This window comes from Chiloscyllium plagiosum, unplaced genomic scaffold (genome assembly GCF_037043375.1).
Source record: "Chiloscyllium plagiosum isolate Xiang-an unplaced genomic scaffold, Cpla_swu_hap1 HiC_scaffold_31, whole genome shotgun sequence".
NCBI classification, from domain to species: domain Eukaryota; kingdom Metazoa; phylum Chordata; class Chondrichthyes; order Orectolobiformes; family Hemiscylliidae; genus Chiloscyllium; species Chiloscyllium plagiosum.
In genome coordinates, this window is record NW_028270169.1 from 47,975,251 (window position 1) to 48,002,314 (window position 27,064).

A 27,064-nucleotide genomic window follows, 5' to 3' on the forward strand; every position below is an offset into this window, starting at 1 on the left:
CTTGTAATTAAGGAATTTCATGCATCTTAGTTGCCTTTTATAATTATTATTGTACTACCTAAATTTGCCAATTGGTCTGATTACAGTTGTGTTGATGAACACTATCTACAGTTGGTGATACTTTGTTTTGATGAACTCTCTTCATAAATATGAAAACTTACTTTCTTCAAATGCAGAACAGTGGAATGCCAGAATTACCGAGTTGAGAAAACAAGTTGAAGATCTTTTTGAAAGCAAATATGGTAACTCTTTTAACTTTTATTGTGTGGTGCTAAACAGTGTGTGCCAATCAGCTATCTGAACAAGTGCCATTTATCAAAAACGCAGATTTTGATGTTTTTTTTCGTGTTTGATGTATGTGAAGAACCAATCAGCAACTAAATTAGGTGCTTTAAAACTTGTACTCGTTTCTTTAAATCAGTCGAATATGCCCCTAGTGGAATAATTGTGTGTGTTTTGGAAAGTTACACGAGTTGTTAGTATCACTACTTTTATAAATGGCAAAGACTTCTTTTTAGATTAATATGTGATTTCATTTGCAATGCAGTTATATTTTAATGATGGAAAGAGGCTTAATGGGTCATAGCAAAGTACAGCACGGAAACAGGCCCTTTGGTCCAATTCGTCCATGTCCACCAGCTATCCCAACCTAATCTAGTCCCATTGCCAGCATTTGGCTCACATCGCTCTAAGTCCTTCCTATTCATATGCCCAATCCAGATGCGTTTTAAATGCTGCAGTTATACCAGCCTCCACCACTTCCTCTGGCAGCTCATTCCATACACTCATCACCCTCCGGAAAAAGTTGCTCCATAGGTCCCTTTTACATCTTTTCACACTCGCCCTAAATCTATGCCCTCTAATTCTGGACTCACCCAGTGCAGGGAACAGACCATGTCCATTTATGCTGTCCACACCCTTCATGGTTTTATAAACCTCTATTAGGTCACCCCTCGGCCTCCGACGCTCCAGGGAAGACAGCCCCAGCCTATCCAGCCCCTCCCTATAGCTCAAATCCTCCAACCCTGGCAACATCCTTGTAATTTTTTTCTGAACTCTTTCAAGTTTCACAACATCTTTCTGATAGGAAGAAGAACAGAATTGCACATTAATATTCTAAAAGTGGACAAACCAATGTCCTGTACAGCTGCAACATGACCTCCTAACTCCTGTACTCCTGACCAATAAAGGAAAGCATACCAAACACCGCCTTCGCTATCCTATCTACCTGCGACTCTACTTTGAAGGAGCAGTGAACCTGCAATCCAAGGTTTTTTGTTCAGCAACACTCCCGAGGACCTTACCATTAAGTGTATAAGTCCTGCTCTGATTTTTGCAAAATGCAGCACCTCGCATCTATCTAAATTAAACTCCATGTGCCACTCCTCAGTCCATTGGCCAATCTGATCAAGATCCCGTTGTACTCTGAGGTAACCATTTTTTTGCTGTCCACTGCACCTCCCAATTTTGGTGTCATCTGCAAACTTACTAAGCATACTACCTATGTTCACATCCAAATCATTTATATAAATGATGAAAAGGAGTGGACCCAGTACCGATCCTTGTGGCACTCCACTGGTCACCGGCCTCCAGTCTGAAAAGCAACCCACCACCACCACTCTGTCTTCTACCTTTTGAGCCAGTTCTGTACCCAAGTGGCTAGTTCTCCCTGTATTCCATGAGATCTAACCTTGCTAACCAGTCTTCCATGGGTGACCTTGTCGACCGCTTTACTGAAGTTCATACGGATAATGTACACTGCTCTGCCCTCCTCAATCCTCTTTGTTACTTTTTCAAAAAGCTCAATTAAGTTCGTGAAACATTATTTCCCATGCACAAAGCCATGCTGACTGTCCCTAATCAGTCCTTGCCTTTCCAAATACATGTAAATCCTGTCCCTCCGGATTCCCTCCAACATCGATGTCAAACTCGCTGGTCTATAGTTCCCTGGTTTTTCCGTACCACCTTTCTTAAATATTGGCACCGTGTTAGCCAACCTCCAGTCTTCCTGCACCTCACCTGTGACCATTGATGATACAAATATCTCAGCAAGGTGGCCAGCAGTCACTTCCCTAGCTTCCCATAGAGTTCTAGGGATCCTGAGGATTTATCTACTTTCATGCAATACATCCAGCACCACCACCTTTGTAATATGGTTATTTTTCAAGATGTCACCATCTGCTTCCCCACATTTGTATCTTCCTTGTCCTTCTCCAAAGTAAATACTGATGCAAAATACTCGTTTAGTATCTCTTCCATCTCCTGCGGCTCCCCACTTAGGCTAACTTGCTGATTTTTGAGGGGCCCTATTCTCTCCCTAGTTACCCTTTTGTCCTTAATGTATTTATAAAATCCCTTTGGATTCTCCTTAACCCTATTTTCCAAAGCTATCTCATGTCATCTTTTTGCCCTCCTGATTTCCCTCTTAAGTATAAAAGCAGTAGGAGTATACTTTTTAAGGATCCTCTCAATCTCTCCTGTCTATTCCTGACATATGCTTCCTTCTTTTTCTTAACAAAAACCTCAATTTCTCTAGTCATCCATATTTCCGTACACCCACCAGCCTTTCCTTTCATGCGAACAAGAATACACTGTCTCTGGGCTCTCGTTGTTTCATTTCTGAAGGCTTCCCATTTTCCATCAGTCCTTTTACCTGCAAACATTACTCCCAATCAGCACCTGGAGGAAACCCACACAGACACGGATAGAATGTACAAACTCAACAGACAGTTGCCCGAGGCTCGAATCGAACCCTGATCCCTGGTGCTGCCGGGCAGCAGTGCCTAACCACCGTGCCACCGAAGAAATTTTTGAAAGTTGATTTAGATTAGATTCCCTACAGTGTGGACACAGGCCCTTTGGCCCAACCAGTCCACACCGACCCTCTGAAGAGTAACCCACCTAGGCCCATTTCCCTCTGACTGATGCACCCAACACTACGGGCAATTTAGCATGGTCAGTTCACCTGATCTGCACGTCTTTGGTGCTGTGGGAGGAAACCGGAGACAGAGACTGGGAGAATGTGCAAACTCCACACAGTTGCCCAAGGCTGGAATCGACTCTGGTGCAGTGAGGCAGTAGTGCTAACTACTGAGCCACCATGTCAAACACCGTCAAAATTAGCCTTCCTCCAATTTAGTATTTCAACTTTTAAGATCTGGTATGTTAGGCCTGTCATTTGTAGGGATCATTTGTGTGAATCTCCGCTGGACATGCTCCAGTGCCAGTATGTCCTTCCTTAGGTGTGGGGCCCAGAATTGGACACTGTATTCTAAATGGGGCCTAACTAGAGCTTTATTGAGTCTCAAACACATTGCTGCTTTTATATTCCAACCCGCTTCAGATAAATGACAACATTACATTCACTTTCTTAATCGACTTGCAAGTTAATCTTTGGAGAATTCTGGACTAGCACTCCCAGATCCCTTTGTACTTTGGCCGTATGAATTTTCTCACTGTTCAGAAAATGTCCATCTCTGTATTTTTTTTCCCAAAAGTGCAAGACCTCGCATTTGCTCATGTTTAATTTCATCAGCCGTTTCATAAACTGTCTAAATCTTGCTGCAGACTCCCCACCTCCTCAGTACTATCTGCCTGTCCACCTAACTTAGCCAGAATGCCCCCAGTCCCATCATCCAAAATCATTAATATATAAAGTGAACAGCTGTGGCCCTAGCACTGAACCACTTGTCACCGGTTGCCATTCCAAAAAAGAACGTTTTATTCCAACTCTCTGCCTTCTGTCAGACAGCCAATCCTCAATCCATCCCAGTAGCTCACCTTGAACACCATGGGCCCTCACCTTACTCAGCAGCCTCCTGTGAGGCACTTTATCAAAGGCCTTTTGGAAGTCTAGATAGATATCATTCCTGGGTTTCCCTGGTCTAACCTGCTTGTTACCTCTTCAGAGAATTCTAATAGGTTTGTCAGGCATGACATCCCCTTACTAATTCCATGTTGACTTGTTCTAATCTGACCCTGCACTTCCAAGAATTTAGAAATCTCGTCCTTAACGATGGGTTCTAGAATTCTACCAACAACTGAGGTTAGGCTAATCGGCCTACAATTTTCCATCTTTGTCTTGATCTATTCTTGATCAAGGGAATTACAACACTGATTTTCAAGTCATCTGGGGCTTTCCCTGACTCCAGTGACTTTTGAAAGAATCTATTTCCTCAGCCACCTCCCTCAAACTGCAGGATGTAGCCCATTGGGGCCAAGAGATTTATTAACTTTTAGACCTTTTTAGATTTTCTAACGCTTGCTATTTTGTAATGGCTATCATACTCAACTCTGCCCCAACTCCCCTCAATTGTTGGGATGTTACTCGTCTTCCACTGTGAAGACTAGGGCAAAGTACTTAAGTTCTTCAGCTATTTCCTAATCTCCCATTACTAGGCTTCTTGCATCAATTTGGAGTGGCCTAAAGTCTACATTTGCCTCTTGTTTGTTTCTTATGTATTGAAACTTTTACTATTGTTTCTAATATTACTGTCTTCCCTACCTTATTTGATCCTCTTCTTCCTTATTTCTCTCTTTATGCTCTGCTTGTTTTTGTAGTCTTCCCAATCTTCTGATTTCCCAGTGCTCTTGGCCACTTTATAAGCTCGCTCTCTTTCTTTATACATTTCCTGACTTCCTTTGTCAGCCTTAGCTGTCTAATCCACGCCCGGGTAATCTTTCTTTTCTTTGGGATGAACCTCCGTACTGTGTCCTCACTTAAACCCAGAAACTCCTGCCATTGTTGCTATACTGTTTTCCCCATTTGGCTCTGCTTCCATTCAGTGTTAGTCAGTTCCCCTCTCATGCCCCTGTAATTACCTCTGTTTGACTGGAACACCATTACATCCAAAATCTCCTTACAAATTTGCTTTTCCATTTCCCTCTGACTATTAGGGTGTCTATAATACAATCCCAATAAGGTGATCATTTCTTTCTTATTTCTCAGTTCCAGCCAAATAACTGCCCTGGATGTATTCCCAGGAATATCCTCCCTAAGTACAGTAGTAAAGCTATTCCATGTCAAAAATACCACTCCCTCTCTCCTCCTGCCCCCCCCTTTCTATTCTTCCTGTAGCGTTTGTATCCTGGAATATTAAGCTGCCAGCCTTGTCCATCCCTGAGCCATGCTTCTGTAAATGCTGATATCCCAGTCCCATGTTCCTAACCTTGCCCTGATTTCATCTGCTTTCCCTGTTAGGCCTCTTGCATTGAAGTAAATGCAGTTTAATTTATCAGTCCTACCTTCGTTCTCTGCTTTGTTCCTTCCTGCTCTGACTGTTTGACTCACTCCCTTTCGCAACTGTACCAGTCTCCGATTGATCCTCACAATTAATCTCCCTGCCAGTATATCAGTCCCCTTCCAATTCAGGTGTAATCCATCCTTCTTGTACAGATCACTTCTACTCCAGAAAAGATTCCAAAGATCCAAAAATTTGAACCCTTCTCCCCTGTACCAGCTCCTCAGCCACACATTCATTTGCCCTATCCTCCTATTCCTACCCTCACTGGCTCATAACACTGGGAGTAATCCAGATATTACTACCCTCAAGGACGTCCTTTTTAAATTCCTGTCTAAATTTCTATGTTCTCCCTTCAGAGTCTCATCCTTTTTTCCTTTCTGTGTTGTTGGTTCCAATGTGTACAATGACCTCCTGCTGGTTCCTCTCCCTTTTTGAGAACAGTCTGCACCTTCTCTGTGGCATCCTTGATCCTGGCGCCGGGGAGGAAACACCATTCTGATTTTTCGCTGCTGGCGCATAAAAGTCTGTGTGTGCCTTTGAGAAGAGAATCCTCGATCACAGTCGATCGTTTGAAACTCGATGTAACCCCTCATTACATTAGAGCCTGCCTCAATACCAGAAACTTGGCTGTTCGTTCTACATCCCCCTGAGAGGCCATCGCCCCCTGCATTTTCCAAGACAGCATACTTGTTTGAAACGGGAGTCAGTTTTTTGATTTGAATAAATCATTTTTACTAGAAGTCTTATTATTTTAGACATGTTTTTTAAAATTCTGCAATATTTGTAACATGCAGGTTAAGTAGTTATTCATGGTGTCTTTTACTTGGCTGATGGGAGAGATTGATGTTTCCCTTAAGTAAATCTAAGATTATTTAAGTACATAAGATTTCAAACTTCCAGAAGTTATTGTTTGCTCTGAATCTTACACTGTGAAAAATATTGTTTCCATGGTTGTCATAAATTAGCTGTTCCCTTTCCAGATAGTCTGGTCTAAACCAGCACTAGATTTTGCGAGTGCTAAATTTCACAGACCAAGCTTTAAAGACTTGAGGTAATTATTTAAATGGGTTAATGTCATGGGAATGAATTAAGGAGCATGGAACCAGTATATACGAGAGTGGAGATGACTGGATTGGATGGAGAAAGAAGAGAAGGTAAGTTGAGGAAGCCCAGACGTGCAGAAATAGTGAAGGATTTGGATTACTGAGAATCTGTTGAAAAACACATGGCGGTGATGGTGTGAGGCATATAGTATTACATAGAAATGTGCAAGAAGCTGATTCATCCTGACCATTAGGAGAGAATTGCCATGTACTTATTCACAAGACTATGAAAAAAGAACTGGAGAATGAGATTATTTGAAACTCTTTTAGAGCTGACTTGATTGCCCACATTTCTTCCTTCTGTGCTTTAAGATTCCATGTTTTTAACCTCCTGAGGATGTTGTCAACAAAACATCTTATCTTATTTCTTTGCTGTACCCACAGCAGTTTTGGCTATTTTTTTTCTGCAGTCTAAATGTTGAACAACAATGTGTGCATTTGAAATTGTAAAAAAATGTTTTCTTTATCTTAATGAACAGTTTTCTAAGTGTATCTCAATGTGCTGTTTATACTCTGATTCATAGAACTTGCTGCAAATGCATTTGCTTCATTAAATTAGTACATGATGTATCAAGTTATTTAGAAAAGAAACCGACTTCTGTACCACTTGAGGACTGATGGGGTTCTGTAAGTAGGCCTCTATGCCGCAGTATGTATCAAAGAGGGTTTCACTGAATGATGCTCTCTTGAGAGTGATGTTGCTGCAGAAGAATACAGAGAATTGTATACTTATTAATATTTCACTTCATATTTGGTGCTCTGTACTTTATCCTTTGTATTGCAAACTGAAGTGTTGGGAATTAAAAGGTTTTATATGGAGCCATTGTAAGTCAGTGAACATATCACTAGAGTTAATGTTTATTGTGTAAACTTTTAGCTCAAGCCACACTCGCTACCGGGCCAGTTGTGATCCCATATCCACTCTTCCAGTCCAACTCTGAAGACCTTTGTGTTGATGGTTTACCTGAAGGCATTCCATTTAGACGGCCATCCACTTATGGCATTCCAAGATTGGAGAGGATCCTACTAGCAAAAGATCGGATAAAATTCGTTATTAAAAAGTATGTTTCTGATCCAAATGATTATCCATTATTTCAATCATGTTTGCATAAATTAGGCCACCACCAAATTTATGTTGGATCTTCTAGTTTCTTATTGTTCTGCAGTGTTTGGATCTGTCATGTGATATTTATCTACAGTAAAACTAGTTTCAATTCTTAAGTGAAATGCAGTAATGTTTGCAGCATACATAGAATGAATCATGGCACTTGGCTTAGAATTTTCATTTTGTAGCCTTACATGATTGTCAACGTATGTTGATGATAGAAACACTTTTTTATGATCAACTGGCATCATTACTTGAAATTAAAAATCCCAGAAGTGACTGCCAAATTTCAAATACTCCAAGCTTTAATAATTTCATAATGGAGATTAAAATTCTGTGCTTTTGAGTAAGTTAATTTGTCAATTGCGGGGTCAATAGTGTGATTTAATGCTTAGAAATGAAGGAAAAGATTTATTTTTTGTTTTGATAATATCTGCATAATGTCAAAGGTTTGGAGTTTGTGTTAGTATATATTTTATGCTGTCCCCATCTGAAAGAAGAATTTTGACCTATTGAAGCTGTACTATTAGTCTTGTTTATAAGGTTAATGGATCACGTGATATTAATACTTAGTGAATTGTATAGATTTTACCAACCGTTACCCGTTAGACCTATCTAGCTCTAAAGTAGGTCTTGTTGATAAATCTGGGTTGACCATGTGATTCTCTTCAAAAGTGATTTCTTGCCATTTTTTGATTACTGTTCAGAATGTGACAAGCTAATATGTATGATATGATTTCCTTTAAGGCAATCTTGCATCAAGTGTCAGCTAATGCTGTATTCTCCTACTTATATGTCTGACTTGTAATGCTGCATGTTTAGCACTGGCTTATGTTCTGGCTTCCAGGATACTCTCCAGTGTGTGCCAAATTAACGTCAATCAGTTTGATTGCTTTACTGCTGTCTTTGCTTTTTGTTTTATTAAAATAGTGGGGCTATAGCACTGATCCATTGGTAAAAGGGAATTAATTAGTGGATTTACACATTACTGAATTTAGGTTTTCAGGAATATATTGTGTACATAGTAAAAGTAAATAAAATATAATAAATATGTAGATACAGAAAAATATCATAGAAACATAAGAGCAGGTGGAGGCCACTTGACCCTTTTTAGCCAGCTCTGTTGTTCGTTATGATGATAGTTGATCATAGAGTTCGATACCCTAATCCTGTCTTTCCACTACATCCCTTGTATCTACTTCCCCCTTGAAAAGACAATGTTTTCTACTTAACTACTTTCTCCGGTTGTGAATTCCATAAGCTCACTTTGCCCAGACTCTTGAAGAAACTTGTCACCTCAGTCCCCTTATCCTTAAACTGTGACCCCTGTTAATGGGAATATCTTGCCTTCAGTGAATACAATCCTAGCTGACTCCTCTTCCCCTCGAGTCAGTCCTGACGTCTTTCGTTAGATAAGGAGACTAAACTGCACGCAACATTCCAGGTGTGGCCTCACCAATGTCCTATATAATTGCATCCTTGTTCCTGTACTTGAATCCTCTCGCTATGAAGGCCAGCAGACAGTTTGCCGCCTTCACTGTCTATTGCACCTGAATGCTTGCTTTCAGCAACTGGTGCATGAGAATGTCCAGGTCTCAGTGAACATTGCCCGTCTCTCAATTTACTACCATTCAAATAAAAATCAATGTTGTATTTTTTCTGTCAAAGTGGATAACCTCACATATACCAACATCATACTGCATCCGCCATGCATTTTGACCACTCACTGAGCCTGTCCAAATCATATTGCAGCATCTCTGCTTCCACCTAGCTTGGTGTCATGTGAAAATTTTGAGATATTGCTTGTTATTCCCTCATCTAAATCATTAACATATATTGTGAATTGATGTGGTCCTAAAACCAATCCCTGCAGTACTTCACAAGTCACTGCCTGTCTTTCAGGGGGAAAAAAAATTCTTACTCTTTGCTTCTTGTCTGCTCACCAGTTTTCTATCCATCTCAGTACATAACCTCCAATGCGATTCATTTTACTTTACACATTAATGTCTTATGTTGGGCTTTGTTGAAAGCCTTCTGTTAGTTCAAATAAACTATACCACTGGCTACCTGCTTAGATTTGTCGAGCATAATTTCCTATCTGAAAATCCATGTGGCCTGTGTATGATCCTACTATAAAATCTTTTCCTCAATTGCCATCAGACTCACTGATCTATAACTTCATTTCTCTTGATCTCCCCTTTTAAATTGTTGAGTTACATTAGCGACCTTCCAGTCTTGGAAGATGACCACTGATGCATTCATTACTTCTAGGGTTACTTAAGTACTCTGGGACATAGATTATTAGGCTTTGGCTTTTGATTTGCCTTTAGTTCTGGAAATTGATGAGACTAATACAGTAATCTTGGGAGAAGTACCTTTTCTGTGTGAGAGGAGATAAATTGTCGAATGGTCTGGTACCCCAGTTACGACTAGTTTTGACAGTGGCAGAATTAAAGTTGGAAACACCATGTGTGGAAAATTGTAGCCTTGACTTTTGTCATTGCATTGCTATAGCTCCAGTTGAGTTTTTATTTGTACGTTCACACTAAATTATTCAATTAAATATTTGTTTTCTAGACAAGTTTGTTTAAAAACATAATTGAGTTAAAAGTTTCTTACATATCAACTGTGTTTCTAAAGGAATTTACATTTCTACTGAAGTAATTGGAAAGGTGTTAATTAGTCTGATCATTATTGATCAGCCTGAATACTTTTTGCTGTAGAATAAATTACTTTCAGATTCCTTAGTTACTTAATCATCAGCTGTTGCAGGTACTGTGCAGTTAATGAAAAATACTTTTCCAAACGCGTTGGAAATCAATTTTTTGTATTTTTGTCCTTCTGTTAGACCAGAATTGTTGGCAACTGAACAGGAAGAAACTGCTCCAGACAAAACTGTCCCTGGAGGTAAGCACTCAAAATTAAAACTAAAAAAGATGGTGCAGATAATTGACAGTAGTTGACGTTACTGGTGTTGAGAGCGTCAACTTTAGGCATCTCTTATCACCTCATGAACTATATGGAGGTTCTTATTTGATTTTCTAGAACATCAACTATTTATCCTCTGGAAATTTTCCATAATTTCAACCCTTCTTCCTAAATACACACTTCATCTGCATAAGCTGTTTTTACCCCCCCTCCCCAATCTCCCTGAAGATACGGAAATGGGGTTGTTCATGTTTTTTTAAACTCACTGGTGGAATATGGGCTTTGCCGGCAGGCCAGCATTTATTACACATCCCTAGTTGCCCTTAAGGTGGTAGGGACGGTTTCTTGAATCCCTGCAGTCCATGTGTTGTAGATAGGCCCATAATGCCTTTAGAGAACGAATTCCAAGATTTTTATCCACCGACAGCGAAGGAATGGCAATATATGTTCAAGTCGGGATGGTAAGTCCTTAGAGGGGAATTTGCAGGTGGTAATGTTCCCATGTATCCGCTGCCCTTGTTGTTCTAGATGGAATTAGTTACAGGTTTGGAAGGTCTAAGGATCTTGTGTGAATTTCTGACGTGCATCTTGGAAGTATTGCTGCTACTGAATGTCCATGCTAGAGGAAGTTGATGCATGTGGATGCTGGTACTGGGGGAATTCAGTGTTGGTAACACCATTCAGTGAATGTCAAGGGGCAGTGGTTAGATGGTCATTGCATGGTATTTGTGTGGTGCAAATGTTACTTGCCATTTGTTTGCATTTGAGCATCGAGTGCTCCAGTGTCTGGGAAACCACAAGTGGTGCTGAACATAGTGTGCTCATTGGTGAACATGCCCACTTCTGAACTTATGATGGAGGGAAGGTCATTGAAGTGGAAACACATACAGATGTTCTGAAGCTGAAATAATTGACCTCTAACATCCACGACCATCTTCATATGTGCCATGTATGACTCCAACCAGTGAAGAATTTGCCGTATGATAACCACTGATTCCAGTTTTTCTAGGATACACCTTGCTGTCACACTGAATCGAATGTAACCTTGATGTCAAGGGCTGTAGCTGTTACCCACCTCTGGAATTCAACTCTCTTGTCAATGTTTGAACCAAAACTGTAATGAGGTCAGGAGATGAATGGTCCTGACAGAATCCAAACTGGGCATTACTGAGCAGGTTATTGCTGAGCAGGTATTGCTTGGTAGCATGATTGATAACTTCCACCATTTTACTCTTGATAGGGAGCAGACTGATGGGGAAGTAATTGGTAGTGTTGGATTTGTCCTGTGTTTTGTGCTCAGGGCATACCTGGGCAATTTTCCGTTGGGTAGAAAGGTCAAGCTGTACTAGGGGAGCGCATGTCTTCTGAGCTGTTGCTAGAATGTTGTTAATCCCCATAGCTTTACAGTCTCCACTGCTGCCAACCATTTCTTGATATCATGTGGCGTGAATCAAATTGGCTGACTGGACCAGTGTCTGTGATACTGGAGGCACTACACGGGGCCGAGAAAAATCATCCATTCTGCGTCTGTGGTTTGATACTTCAGCTTTATCTTGTTCAATTATGTGTTGGGCTCTTCCATCATTGGCAATGGGAGTATTTGTGGAGTTGCCTTCTCCACTCCTCCTGATACTGGTGTGGACAGATTTACCTGTCGCTGGCAGATTGCTAAGGATGAGGTCAAGTATGTTTTACCCTCTTGTTGGTTCCCTCACAACCTGCCGCAGACCCAGTCTAGGAGCTATATTCTTTAGTTCCTGACCAGTTCGTACTGCTGCTGAGCCCTGTCCAGAGCATCGATGCCACCCTCCGTCCTTTCTTCGAGTGTTGTTCAAGATGGAATATTTTATCAGCTGAGGGTAACTGTGCATGGTAATCATGTTTCCTTGCCTGTGTGTAACCTGAAGCCATAGACCTGGTGGCATATGGAGTCAATGTTGAGAATTCTCAGGGCTTTTCACTCTCGATTATAATCCATTGTGCTGCTATATCTACTGAATCTCCACATATCCAGGGATAGTGATGGTGGTGTCTGGGGCATTGGCCTCATTCCTGATGAAGGGCTTATGCCTAAAATGTTGATTCTCCTGTTCCTTTTGATGCTGCCCGACCTGCTGTGCTTTTCCAGCACCACACACTCGATTCTGATCTCCAGCATCTGCAGTCCTCGCTTTCTCTGCATTGTCCAGTGAGTATGACTGCATAGGTTGACTAATCTGAGGATAGCTAACCCAATTTTGGCATGAGTCCCCAGATGTTAGGGAGGACTTTGCAGTGTTGACATGGCTGTTTCTGCTGTTATCTTTTCTGGTACATAGATTATCGCCAGGTGATCCATCTATTTTCAGTTCATTGAGACTTTGTAGTGATTGATATAACTGAGTGGCTTGCTGGGCCATTTCAGGGGCTAGTTGAGAGTCAACCACATTGCTGTGGATCTGGAGTCACATATATGCCAGACCAGATGAGGATAGCACAATTCCTTTGCTCAAGGTTGTTTACTGATCCAGATAGATTTTTCCAACAATCGACTATGGTTTCATGGTCAGTAGTATATTCTTAATTCCATCTGCTCTGTCAGGATTTGAATCCCGGAATATTAGCTAAATTTCTGGAGTATTACTTGAGCAATAGTACCACTAGGCCATCTCCTCCCTTTTGTAGACTCCATTTTCAGCCTTCACCTGTCGTACTGAACCTGTTTCATTGCAACTGTTATCCCCTTGTCCGGTCTCTACCCATGCACAATTCTACAGTTCTTTCAATGACCTCTCACCTTAACAAATGTCAGATTATATTCATGACCATCTCTTTTCACTACAAAAGTACCTAAGAACCTCCACACTTACCATGTGCAGCAATTTATCTGGCCCCATCCATGATTAAACTCTTCTGCCCCTTGGGCCTGTGCTTTTATTTGAGAAGTTTCCTTTCATATAAAGGTTTCAACCTGTCAGCTAATATAGCCCAGAAGGCTTGTTGCCAGATCTTTGAAATAACTGATCAATTATTCCCCCCCTGCCCTTATGCTATAATCTTGCAAGCATTTTTCCCTTGCAAGTATTTATACACTTCCTTGCTAAAGTAATTTATTCATGAATCTGCTTCCAATGCACTTTCAAGTAATGCATGTTAGACCAATTCAGACATGGTATTAATAACGTCTCCTTTAAAAAGAAATTTAACTTTTTTTAATCTTAACATTTGGTTCTTTTGCCAATTGCTTTAAAACTTTGGCTTTAGAGTTCTGCCACTAGAATCACATACTACTTATTGACTTGAAGCCCAGTTTTCTGCGCTCTCAATGCAGCTGAAAACCTGAATCCCTGCTATTACTCTGCTCAATATTCCAAGTCATCATATACTTCATCATTCTCCCCAGAATGTGTAGTGCCATTGTTTAAGATTTGCACTCCCTGCTATTTCATTTTCTGAGAGACTGAGGTGGCAATTATTCATCAATAAGTTCAGATATGTTTAGAGAATTCAAAATACTTTCATTTTCCAGCAAAAGAAGAGTGGAATACCCGAATCACTAAACTAAGGAGAATGGTTGAAGAACTTTTCAGCAAGAAATACGGTATTTTTACTTTTGTTTTTGTTGATGTTTGTCAATGCTGTCATGACAGCAAATGTTCATCTCTACAAAGTTAATTTTATTGACTTGATACATGCATTGATCCTGATGTTCAGAGTTTGGAAAAAGAAACCATTTTACATTGTTTTACTGAAGAATTTCAAAAGACTGCTCAGCTTTTGTTAATTTTTTAAAAAGTTATATAAGCAAATAACACAAATTGCTACAATAAATGACCATTTGAAGTCCTTCATGAATGTTTAATTTAAATCTTGCGCAATCAGAAAGGAGTGATGCATAATCTTGTAAAGGAACTTGTAAGAATGATCAGAATATTACAGAATTTTCTGTTAAGTTTGAAATTTAGTTCAATCAAAACTACAGTCTTGAATCTAAACCAAAAAACTCTGAAGGTATGAGGGCACATTAACTATGATAGATTGGAAGGCTGAAACTCTTAAAAGGTATCTCTGTAGGCAGGTAGTGGCTAACATTTAAACAAAAAATACATTTCTGTTACCCACAAAATCAGAGTAAAGAATGTATTCCAACTTCCAAGAATAGTATTCAGTTGAAGGAAGAGGTTTATGAAGTTGCTTAAAAAGGAAAACAAATGATATGTCTGAGGATTTGGAAGACTTTAAAATTCTAAAAGTGATGACCAAGAGAAGGATAAGGGAAAATAGGTATAAATTAGTGTGAAACATTAAAAATTGAGTGTAAGTGGTTTAAATAATTACGTAAGAGGGAATTGAGCAGCAAAAACAAATAAGTCTCTATTGCAATTGGACTCAATATTTAGGGGAATCACGAAATGGCAGAGATACTAAACAAATACTTTGTGTTTCTTCTCATGGAATAAATTATGAAAAATCTCAATGGTGAATCTGGGGATTTATGTAAATGAGGCATTGCAAAATGTTAATGTTAATTTTTAGAAAAAGAACTAGAAAAATTAATAGGACTTTAATAGGTCCAGCTAATCTACATTCCAGAATATAGAAAGAGGTTGTTATAGAAATATTAGATTAATTGGTGGTCATCTTTCAACATTCTTTCAACTCTGGAGTGGTTTCTGCAAATTACAAGGTGACAAGTGTAATCTGAACCTGCAGCTCTATTAGCCTTATCTCAATCAGAGAGAAAATGCTCATGGCTATAATAAGAGACCTGATAACGAGACCTCAGGAAATAATGGTAGAATTGGATAGATCAACACTGAATTATAAAGGAGAAAATCATGTTTAACATACCTGCTCAAGTTTTTTTCAGAATGTAATTAGCAGTTCAGGTAGATTTTTAGAACTGATCGATTTAGGCTATTTACCTTTTCAGAAGGCTATTAATTAAGTATCACATGAGGTTAGAAAATAAAATTAGAGCACAAGCGATTTGAAGGAATGAGTTTGAGAACTGTTTAATAGCCAGAATAGGACTAAATGGGTCATTTTTGAGGTTAGCAGGCTATGACTAGTACAAGTTATTGACTTACTAGAATTCTGATGTTTTCCTCTTCGCAGCTGAAGCCATGGGACAAACGCAAGCAATGATTGTGCCCTATCGCAAATTTGAATCGCATCCTAAAGAACTCTACGTGGAGGGCTTACCTGACAACATTCCATTCAGAAGCCCTTCTTGGTATGGTATTCCTAGGTTAGAGAAGATCCTACAAGCAAGTGATCGGGTTAAGTTTGTTATTAAAAGGTTGGTTTAGGATTTTTTTAATTGTATCACTTTTGAGATGGAATTACTGAGCTTTAGACTTTGTTTGAGTTCAGCTTTTTTTTTTGAAAGTTCTGTCAAAGCACAATTTGGGTTGATCCTCCCTCGTTCCATCATAATAGTGAGGTGTTAGTGAATGAGCTTTGGGCAAGTCATAGCACGGAAACAGCATTTGGTCCAACCCGGCCCATATCCCTCCAGACCCTTCCTATTCATATACCCATCCAAATGCCTCTTAAATGTTGCAATTGTACCAGCCTCCACCACTTCCTCTGGCAGCTCATTCCATACACGCACCACACTTTGCATGAAAAAGTTGGCCTTTAGGTCTTTTTTTTATATATCCTTCCTGTCTCGCCCTAAATCTATGCTGTCTAGTTCTGGCTTCCCCCACCTCAGGGAAAAGACTTTGTCTATTTATCCTATCCATGCCCCTCATTATTTTGTAAACCTTTATAAGGTCATCCCTCAGCCTCTGACGCTCCAGGGAAAACAGCCCCAGCCTGTTCGGCCTCTCCCTGTAGCTCAAATCTTCCAACCCTAGCAACATCCTTGTAAATCTTTTCTAAACCCTTTCAGGTTTCACAACATCTTTCCGATAGGAAGGAGACCAGAATTGCATGCAATAAATGTGCTTCACAGGGACAGTCATTTTTACGTAATCATTTTAGAGCATTTACTACCCTAAATGTGTAAGCTGTCCAGTAGGTGATATATGCTTCAAAGTGCACCCAGTCTCGGTGTTTGTATTGCTTATGCTACAAGTCCACCCCAGCTTGTTGAGGATGTGTTGGTTACTTAATTAAAATTCAGATAAAATTAAATCTTAATATTTTTGGGAAGTTGATAATGGTGCAACATTATCACTTCTTCTTGCGCAGTACATAACCTCAGTAAACCATTTTGATGTCTTTTTAAGATTTTATTTATAGTAGAGTATCATTAGAATTAAAACAGGAATAGTTAGTAAATTTTGAGGTTGAAATTTAATGGATTGGTTGAGAATGAAAAATCCATTTTCCATTTCTTCAGTAACTTGGTTCAGTAATTTATTTAGTCTAATATAGTCACATTTTTCTTGTAGATCAGATCTACTGGTTAATGAGCAAACTGAATCCAATGTACAGAGATTAAACCTGACAGGTAAGAATACCCCACCGCCCAGTGGTATTTGGGTACAAGCTAAATCCGTGTAGATATTTGTGAGGGAGGTTGATCACTTTCCATCAAGTGATGGGCAATATATTTACTATATTTTTGACATTCGTCATCAGCTGTGGTTCATTTGATAATTTGCGGTAAGTTAGCAGGTATGTATTCAAGTCTGCCTTGAGTTGATTAACTTTTCACACACCATGTGGCAGAGAGACCTTTAAGATCAAATACTTTGTCTTCCCTCTTCAAGTTGTAATCACACTGGCTATTTTAATTTTGAGATGTCTGCTGGGATCAGCTGGGAATCTTATGAATTTATACATATGTGGGTTCTATTTCATTATTTCCTTATTTTTCTAAATGATATAATGGAATTAAGTAGTAATCAACAGAGGAAAAGAAATAGTCTGAGTTTTATTTGCATATCTATCATGACCATTTATTGTGCTGAGATTTATACCTTTAGTGCTCTGCTTTAGTACTATCCTGTCATGGATCAAAAATTTCAACATATTCAACATTGGTTTTACTATTGCCTTCTAAATAACTTGCATTTGTCAATGCATATTGTTAAATTTAAAATATTCATTCAGACTGGAAATCATCAAGCCAACAGAGTTGGAGAACAAAATTAATAAAGTAATTCATTCTAATTTTTGTATTCTATATCATGTTTGCATTTAAACTGATAAATGTGCATGTTCGTTTAACTGGTTTTATACATGATATGCAAAATTGCTTTCATGTCCAAACAACAGTGGTTACATTTCGGTGGTATTTTAATGTTGTGAAACAATCTTGGGACATCATGTGGCTATGAAAAGTGCTATATTAGTACAAGTTCCTTGATCCTGTCTGTGCTTTCCTTCCAATCTATCTTACGCTTTTGACTAAATCAGATTAAGATTTAAATTCTTTGGTTCCACATCAGCTAACTTTCGGTTATTGAGTCTTACTCTGATCTACGTGGTACTAAGTCCACCTGATTTCTCAATATGTTAAACACTTGAAGTATACAGATATTATTTTACAACTTTTTTGCAAGTGTGCATGTGGTAATTTGACCGATTTTGAAACTGTAGATTTATATGTTAATGCAACTTTTGTGTTATTAACACTCATTTCTCACCCTTTGGTCTCATTTTCTGGATAAGTGGACTACTAGTTTACCTGAACTTGGGCTTTTGAGGAAATCAAGATTCAGTTCCAGCTGTTTTGCACAATCCTGATTTGTTAATAAAGTTTCATAATGCTTAACTTTAGATTGTGATCAACTAGGAACGTTTTAATATTTTAGACAACTGAGGTGGTTAAGAACATGCATGGATTGGGGGAGGGTTGCTTGTGCACCTGAGTATTTTCAGTCTCAGAATTGTTTGTGCGAAAGGAGGCCACTTGTCCATTGTGCCTCCAACAATTCTGTGACCAGTTCCAATCTCCTGCCTTTTCCCCCCACATCCCTGTATGCTCCTTTTAACCAAATAATCATCTAATGCCATCTTGAATCCCTCAGTTGAAACTGCCTCAAACACACTTCCAGGCATTGTACTCCATACTCTTGACTGCTCACTGTGTGAAATGTTTTTTCCTTGCGGTACCCTTGCTTCATTTGCATATCATGTTTAATCTGTGCTGTGTCACTATCTTTCCTTTTTATAAATGGTAACAATTTCTCATTATCTACTCTATCCAACCCACTTATGATTTAGAAGCCTCTATCAAATCCCCTCTCTTTTCTTCAAGGAGCATAGTCCCAACTTCAGTCTATCCTCATAACTGAAACTTCTCATCTGTGGAACCATTGCTTCTGCGCACTCTCCAATATGTTCACATTATTTTACTGCTTTTTTTTGAGTGATGTGCCCTTATCTACAATGTACATTGGCATGAAATTGAGTGGAATGAGTAATTGTAGCTGTGAGCTTTTTATTACATTTGCTGTTAGATTGTGCAAAGTTTGTGTTAACAGAGGACATTCGGTGAAATAAAAGTAATGTACTTTGGAATGTCATGATTCTTGTACCTTACCTGGAATTGTGAATCAGTCAAGTGTGTGTGCAAGAATTTTCTTTTAGGGGTGGGGAACAATGGTGAGTAACTTTTATTTTTTACTATTTTTATTGACCTATTCTTTTGTTTTGATGATTTGGCCGCCACGTGAGTGTTGGAAATTTGTAAAAACGAATTCTGAATGTATTAAACCGTTTCTGTTCTCTCATTTGTTTCCAGCCATGCTATTTATTCCCATGATTCGGTCTAGCTTTTGTGAAGTTAATTTAAATGCCAGAGTAAAACATGCTAACATTCTAAAATGTTGGTCTTGCTTTAAATTCTTATGTATGATTGTGAATTATCATTCTTAAGTTTACGATTAAAGTACAATGCTGCACAAATTATAAATTATAATGGAGTAGTATAGTGGAAATGTGACTATATTTAAACTTTTTCCCCAGTCCCTGCTCTAATGTTCTCTTTACCGATTTATTTCCTGTTGATAAAAAGCAACTTGGCACTAATGAACCATTCATTTTTATAAGAGTCCAATGGAGCTCTGCTTAAAATTATTTTTTAATTTTATTCTGTCAACTTTGTGCACTGCACTTCTGTTGTCATTTGTTTCTTCTTCTTTCATTAAATGTTGGAGAGAATAATTTTTAATAATGCTGTATTGTATTAGGCTTTCTAGAAATGTATTTTCCAATTGTGATTTTGGTTATTATAAATCCAAGTCCCTCTATGGTAGCAATGCAGGCGAGTCTAGGAGAAGCTGTGTCGTGAAAATAGATCACTGATTTTGCCCATAGCTTCAGGTACACCATTATATGCATTTGCAATTGAAAATCCTTCATATTGACATTTGAACTGGCCCAGAAAAACTTACTTTTGTGGCTCTATTGGCTTTATATTCCATGCTGATCTGCATCTGCAGGCTATACGTATCGCTTTACTTTTATATTTTCCTTACTGCATTGTACTTTCTGATTTATGCAGGTTCTGGCCCTAACACTGATCATTTTAGGGACAGACTGATGCCATCTTTTGCTGATGCTGCAGGTACCACGCACTGTTTTTAATCAATGGCACTTTCATGTTTCAGCACACAAATGTCATTACCTGAACCTTGTCATTCTTTTTTCTGGTGCAACTAGCATTATAATTTTTTGCTTTGGTAGTACTTAACTAATGATTGTCACACATAAAGGAGTGTTTAGTGAAGCAAACTGAAGAACTCAACAGCATGTGGTATCAGTCTGTTTCTAATAAAATAACCATACATGAAATGGACTTAGTGCACTTATTTTTGAAACTACACAAGTTTTGCATAATATCCTTATTCATTCCTCCTCAGGAAGAAGAACCAATGTCTAAAGTTAATATAGGTTGGAATCTGTAACCCCATGTCCTGGAATTAAATGTAGCTGAACTAAGTGATCCAGCAGAACTAAAGCTAAAATCAACATGCAAGTTCATTATCCATTTTAGTTTTTGATACTTCAGCTCAGATTCACTTGTTGCAAACGTCTGGTAAAGATTCATGTGGTCGATTGTCTCTTGCTTAAAAAAACATTCACTTGGCTTCAGTACAGCAGAGTAGACTGGTTTTTGATTTCAATTGCAGTAAGTCCTTTCCATATACTTATTTCATACATTCCAGCAACCAACAAATAACACTTGTCATTTTTAGCACTTCATGGAGCCTCTTAATCAAAATGATTTAAAACATAACTAAATTATGCAGATTACTCTGCCTGTTTTGTACCTATTTTTCTCAGGAAGAAGCTGATTTCCAAATTGAAGGAAAACATTTCTTTTAAAGTGTAGTTGCATGAAGTACTTTATTAAAGAATTTATAAGAGCACTTGTATAACCCAGGCATGGTATAAAATGGAAAATGGTTTGCAAGTTTTATTATACCTAAAATAAGTAATTTCGACACAGCCAAAGCTTAACTCATCTGCCCTGATTTTACATTTTTCTGTTAAATTTTGGATTCACAACTTGGGTTACTTGAGCATTGTTTGTATTTCTAGATAGTACAGAAAACCGCATTCAATGTTAAATTTGTTTTCCTCCACTCGGTGTTCCTTGCAAAAGCTTGAAGTGTTTCTCACACTAGGATAAATTCATATATAGCTGTTTGGTAGTACAGAATTTAAGTATTTCTAAAGACAACATATTTCTGCAAAACGTTCCATCTACCACGCATCAGGATAACTTACACGAATACCAATGCAAGGGGAAAACCAACACAAAAGAAGTGGCTGAGCACCCACACCAATATAAAATTTACCAAAAAGGCACTAAATTAGTAGTTGCATAATTTAGTATAATGGTTGATGACTGGGGAAGACAGTTGTAGGAAACTTGTTAGAATCCCAATATGTTAGATGCCTCTACCCTCCTCCAATATACATGGGAAAATTGCTTAGCTATTTGTGTAACCAGGGATCAATATTGCCTATTTTTAAAAATTCCATTTCCATTCTGTCACCAGGAAAGCTGAATTACTAGTCAAATTTTTGACTTGTGTCCAAATGCTAAATACATCCCAGAGATGTGTTGCTAGACAGTTGCAATTATTAACTGTGGTTAATTGGTGTTGCTGTTCAATACTACATTGTAACGTTCAGTATTAATAATGAGCTATGTTATTGATCAGATTCAGAGTGAATACAGGCGCAACAAACTTCCACTTTTAGCAGCATCAATTGGCTTTGTCAGTAGTTCTGTCAAATTCATGGCTCTAATGTCTGCTAAAACTTGGTGAATGATCTTCAATGCCACAATTATGCAGCTATTTAACAAATAGACCTTTTCTAGTTTATAGTCCGAGTAATCACTAGTAAGCTTTGTGTTTAATTGCAACACTTGGATTTTAAAATAAGAAATTTGCTGCTTTGTACAGCAAGTTAATTGCTGTAATTTTGTTGCTTGCTGGTTTTCTGGAGTATACCTGCTGCCAACTGTTGTCAGTACTTATCTTATTGCTCCTTTCTTGGTTTATAGATGCTACCTGTGAATATGCGTGCTGTATTTCTTGTGCATCAATTTAACCTTTCCAAAAACCTAACTTTCTAAGCATTTAATACAAAAAAGTATATTTAAATATAAATATCTGTTTTTAAAAAGTTGATTGCAGTCTAGCCCTGAATTAATTTTGCTGGAGGAAAAGTATTTGAAGTTATCCTATTTAAAGGACTTTCTATAAAATACTTTTTAGATAATTATAATCAGTTTAACTTGAGTACATTTTTGTATATTCACATTGTGGGAATATTAGCGTCCAGCCATTTTACCAGTGGTTTTTCTATGGTTCTTAATTGCTCGAATGTAAATTTCCCAATGTATTTTGCTGTTTTTCAGAATTTAATGGCTAACTAATTGGCACACGCAGTTGATGAGCATTTTCAAGTTGGCAACCTTTAATTAGTGGACTGCTAAAGAAATCAGTGTTGGGGCCACAATGTGTTGCGAGATAGTTGCAATTACTAATTATGGTTCATCGGTGTTACACTTCAGTGCTACATTACAATTGTAATCTATTTTACTAACTCCAGATGAGGGAAGTGAATGTACTATCACTAAGTTGTGCAGATAACAAATATAGGTGGGTAGGCAAGCAATGAGAATGACAGAGCCTGCAAAGGGATATAGACAAGTTAGTGAGTGGGTGAAAACTTTGGCATTTGGAATATATTGTGGAAAAATGTGAGGATATTCACTTTTTAACAGGATGAGCAGAAAAAACATATTATTTAAAAAGGGAAACACTTGCGGATTTGGGAGTAACTGCATGAATCACAAACTAGCTTACAATTTAAAAAAATTTCTTTCACACTTTCACTTGTGGGATGTGGGCATCGCTGGCTAAGCCATCATTTATTGCCTATCCCATCATTTATCGCCCATCCCTAGTTGCCTTTGATATGGTGGTGTAAGCTGCCGCCTTGAACTGCTACAGTCCACTTGATGTAGGTGCACTTGACACTGAAATAAATTTAGTTAATATGGAAGGTAAGTGGAATGCTGACCTAGTTAAAACTGTGTGTAAGGCACTAGTTAGACCGCAGAAAAGGTAGGCAGTTTCGGTCCCATTTGTTCAAGGAAAGATATATGGCTTTGGAAGCAGTCAGTGGTCCCGTCTGTTTAAGGTTTTCTAGATTGATCCTGGAATTGGAGGGATTTTCACATGAGAGATTGTGCAGGTTGGATTTCTACTCATTAGAGTGAGAAGAATGAGAGAAGACTTTATTGATTCATATAGGAGGGCTGGCACTTGATGGGATAAATGGAAGGAGATTGTTTCCCCTGTGGGAGAGTTTAGGACTGGGGATATCTTTCCAAAATAGGGTCACCATTTAACACAGATAAGGGGGAATTTCTTGGGGCTGGTGACTCTGACGAATTGTTAACCACAATGGGCTTTAGAAGCTGGGTCATTAAGCATATTCAAGACTGATTAAAGATTTTTAATCAGTAATGGAATAGAAGGTTCCAGGAAAATGGCAGAAAAGTGCAGATGTGGATGATCAGATCAGTAATGACCGTATTGAATGATGGGGCAGACTCAATAGCTGAATGGCCTACTTCTCCTGTGCCTTATGGAATCCATTCTGCATAGTTTGTTTAAAAGAAAAAATGCCAATTCTGATCATTTGAAAGAAAATAATGCTGAAATTACACAGGCTAGGTAGCATCAGTGGAGAGAAGCAGATGTTTAATGTTTCCAGTCAAAATAATCTTTTTTGAAATGTGAGCTCTGATAAAGATGTATTAGGAACCTGAATTGATATATTAATTCTGTTTCACTGCCTTTATTTTGCTTAATTTCTATGGTTATTATATGAATCAACTTGTTCAGCGATGTTATTACATGCAGGCTTGAACCCAGACCTCTAGGAACACTGCCACTGCATCAAAAAAGCCCCTTGGGGTCTTAACTTGTATAAACTTATTCACAACTTCAAAATTATAATCATTAGCTGCCCCTCAACTTGGTGATGGCTACTCCGTTGTAAGTTTCTGCTGTGGGTCTTTGCATAATGGGCCAACACTCAACCTGCAGCTCCTTGTTCACACTGGGAAGTAAGTCCCCACGGATAATGCAAATCCTACGCTCAAATGCTACTCCTTCTTTTCTTGCTGCCGCTGAGCGTCGTCATAATGACATTGTGTCTTAAAGTTTACTACAGTTTGATGGGCAAGTTACCATGTTTTCTGAATGAATGACAAATTCCTTCCAGTCATTAATGATTGCTACTTAGTGATTCTGTGAGGACTTCATTGTCTTTTGAAGCATTTTCTTTGATCCCTTGTGGAATGTTGGTTATTTAAGTTATGAAATCAGGACCTGTCAGTGAAGATGTTTTTTTGCCATCAGGATATTTTGTCCAGTCCACCAATATTTATTTCAGAAGATATTATGCTTTTGTGAATGGCATCAAGAAGAGCAGTAAACATTTGTTCAGATGTTTAACAGGAGGAACTGACAGCCATTCTTTATGAATTTTTCTCTTGCACTCTTGCGTATCGCTGGTGCCCTGTCCAGATCTCGGTGCATATAGAAATGTGGTGACCAAAGTGCTGTGTTAAGTTGCTTAGATATTTGTTAAATACTTGCTGGTATCGTCTGAATCAACAATGTTGCATCGTCTCACCAATGATTGGGCTTTTGAGAGAAGAGCCCTCAAGGTATGGAAAGTGTCCAACATATTCCAACATGTGTCACAATGTATGGGAGGTGGAATATTTGGTTGATTGCATATGGGTTTTGTTTTTGACAGTCCTTCGACTTGCTAAGTTCCTTGTATGCAGAATCAAAAAGTTTGAGTGCCTTGCAAATTTGTACAGATTGGACAATAATTGCTTCTCATTCTTGACACTGCATGAATGTCAGTGGGGTGGTGCCAGAAAACTGCACTCCAGAAGTGTTCTCAACAGTAAACGGCAAAGGAAGAAACTGTCTCAGTAACTGTAATTTGTGTTGAACAGTAGCAAGTAGCGATCGTGTTCTTGCCTATTGTTTTAAAAGTCAGCCAATTTCGGCAGTTCTGAAATTCTCTGCAGTGCCCTGAATCCTCTAGATTTTATTTATTTCACGTCATCTCAAGTCTTTTTTTTTTTGATTCATTGACCTATCTTTCCTCCTCTCTCAACTTCAGAATATTGCAAATTACAGGTCACTTTAATTTCTGTTTTCAATTAACACGAATATTGAACCTTCTGACTTAGCCTAATTGGATTTCTAAAACTTTTTTCCTGACTGGTGAATTCAAGCTAAAATTTAACATTTACACTAGATCCTCTTCCCCATCAAGATTTTTTTAAAAAAATTATCTCAAAAATCTAAGTCACTAATATTTCCTTGCTAATGAGGCTTCTGTTTGATGGAGCTAACATATTTATAGTAAATAATTCAGAACAAGAAAAACATCATACTTGCTTGATGAACACATGCCCATTAAAATCTTTCCAGGGCCAATAGCCAGTCCTCATCAAAATAAATTTTAGTAACACAATTTTCCTATACAGTGTAGAAATGAAACTTCTTTGGAAAATGCATAATAAAAATAAATTTAATATTCAACAACTTAAATAATGGGAGAGATGATCAGTTGTCCACTACAATTGCTCTGATTTTAATCATTAATATACAATACATGTTAAAATTCTTCTGAAATGAATGAGATGCATAATTTTCCTTGCTGTAGGAATATATGAAAAACAGTGTCTGAAGTTATCTGGCTTGGTAAAACCTGTCTGATTTTGCAAGGAGAACCATGATCCTTAATGCAACCAGCTCCACCATACTGAGTTTTATATGTGCAGTTAGCAAATGGTTATGTTTTATTCTGAAGTTAGTAGCACAAAGTTTAGGTAGATGTGTAGCCTGTCTTATGTTTTATGTTATCAAACTTTACTGTTAATTTATTAATGAGCAGTTACTTTATTTTATGTAGTCTCAAGACCATTATCATACAACTTTGAGTCCGATTTGAACGGACCAACATATATGCTTCAAAATGCATTTCTTTGGTCTGCTGCTCGTAACTTTTAAATTGAAATTGTAATTATTTGAGCCACAGTAGCTTTGAAGGAAACAGCTTTCAAGTATATCTGGTTGGCATGGATGAGTTGGATCGAAGGGTCTGTTTCTGTGCTGTATGCCTCTGACTCTAAGCATTTGATCAAGCACCACTCATTACATTTTAAATTAGATGAAAGAACTTTTTTTTTAAAAAAGAATGCATGGTTTTAAATGGATTGCAGCAAGTTTGGTACCACCCAAGGGTAAAGTATAGCTTCCCCATTTGGTCTTGGCTCTCCTATATATAGAATAAATTATCCTGAAAAGAGAATTTTCTACTTTAGGACTGCCAAATTCAGTCGATTTAGATCTGTACTTAGATTTCAATTATATGAAACAACTTGATCAGTTCTTTGATAGAAATAAAGAATAGAGGTAGAAAAAGCAACTAGCAAAATATATAAAAATTAACCCTTTGTAAAAATAAATTAATAAAATGGAAATGGTCTTTCCCCATTCCACCATGGTAATTTAAAGACTGCCTTCAGTGAATTATGCCTGTCAAATCAAATGTAATTAAACTGCAATCAACTCCTTTTGTAACTGTGGGAGCAGTTAGATTCCATTTTGGCTCTACGAAGTTGTCTTTCAGCTGGTTTATAAACTATCGTAACTTGATAATCCTCAGGAATTATTGGATGTAGTATATCAAAAATAAATGCTATCTTTGAAATAGACCACATATATCAGTGACGTGCAAAAACATAAATTGTTGGAGAAACTCAAGTCTGGCTGTATCCTGGAAAGAAAACAGCAATAATATTTAAAGTCCAGTGACCTTTTTGTAGAACTAGAGGCAGCTAAGAAAGGTGGTACTTATGCTGGTGGGAGTGGAGAGAAAGAGAGGTGAAGAGGGAGCCCAGAGAAAGGAAAGAAAAGCTTGCATGTGAAGGGATTGTTGTTACTGAGCCAGGGAAGAAGAGGGGTTAGATAGGTGAGAATGGAGGTTGTGAATGAGTGAAAATGTGTTGACTATGCTGAAAGCAGTTCATGTCATGGCAAGACCAGGGAGGAGGGGTTTAGTAATAGACATGAAGGAGATAGTCAGGCTATAACATTATTCAACTTGATATTGTGTTCTGTCCTAAACAGAAGATGAGGTTTTGCTCTTCCAGCTTGTGTTGTCTCACTGGAGAACTGCAA

The 27,064-nt window shown here is 38.2% G+C and overlaps 1 protein-coding gene across 9 annotated transcripts in view; it reads left to right on the forward strand.

Moving 5' to 3' along the window:
• LOC122564229 (general transcription factor II-I-like) overlaps positions 1 to 27,064 on the forward strand; it is a 149,633-nt gene that overhangs the window by 78,874 nt on the left and 43,695 nt on the right. For 8 of the 9 annotated variants that reach the window (XM_087977512.1, XM_087977515.1, XM_087977510.1 and 5 more), the window contains 7 exons: positions 177 to 242; positions 7,224 to 7,407; positions 10,300 to 10,358; positions 13,888 to 13,959; positions 15,477 to 15,660; positions 16,763 to 16,821; positions 19,825 to 19,887. In XM_087977512.1, coding sequence (XP_087833638.1) covers positions 177 to 242; positions 7,224 to 7,407; positions 10,300 to 10,358; positions 13,888 to 13,959; positions 15,477 to 15,660; positions 16,763 to 16,821; positions 19,825 to 19,887 — 687 coding nt within the window. The remainder of the gene's footprint in view (positions 1 to 176; positions 243 to 7,223; positions 7,408 to 10,299; positions 10,359 to 13,887; positions 13,960 to 15,476; positions 15,661 to 16,762; positions 16,822 to 19,824; positions 19,888 to 27,064) is intronic. The other variant, XM_087977516.1, reaches the window with a different exon arrangement.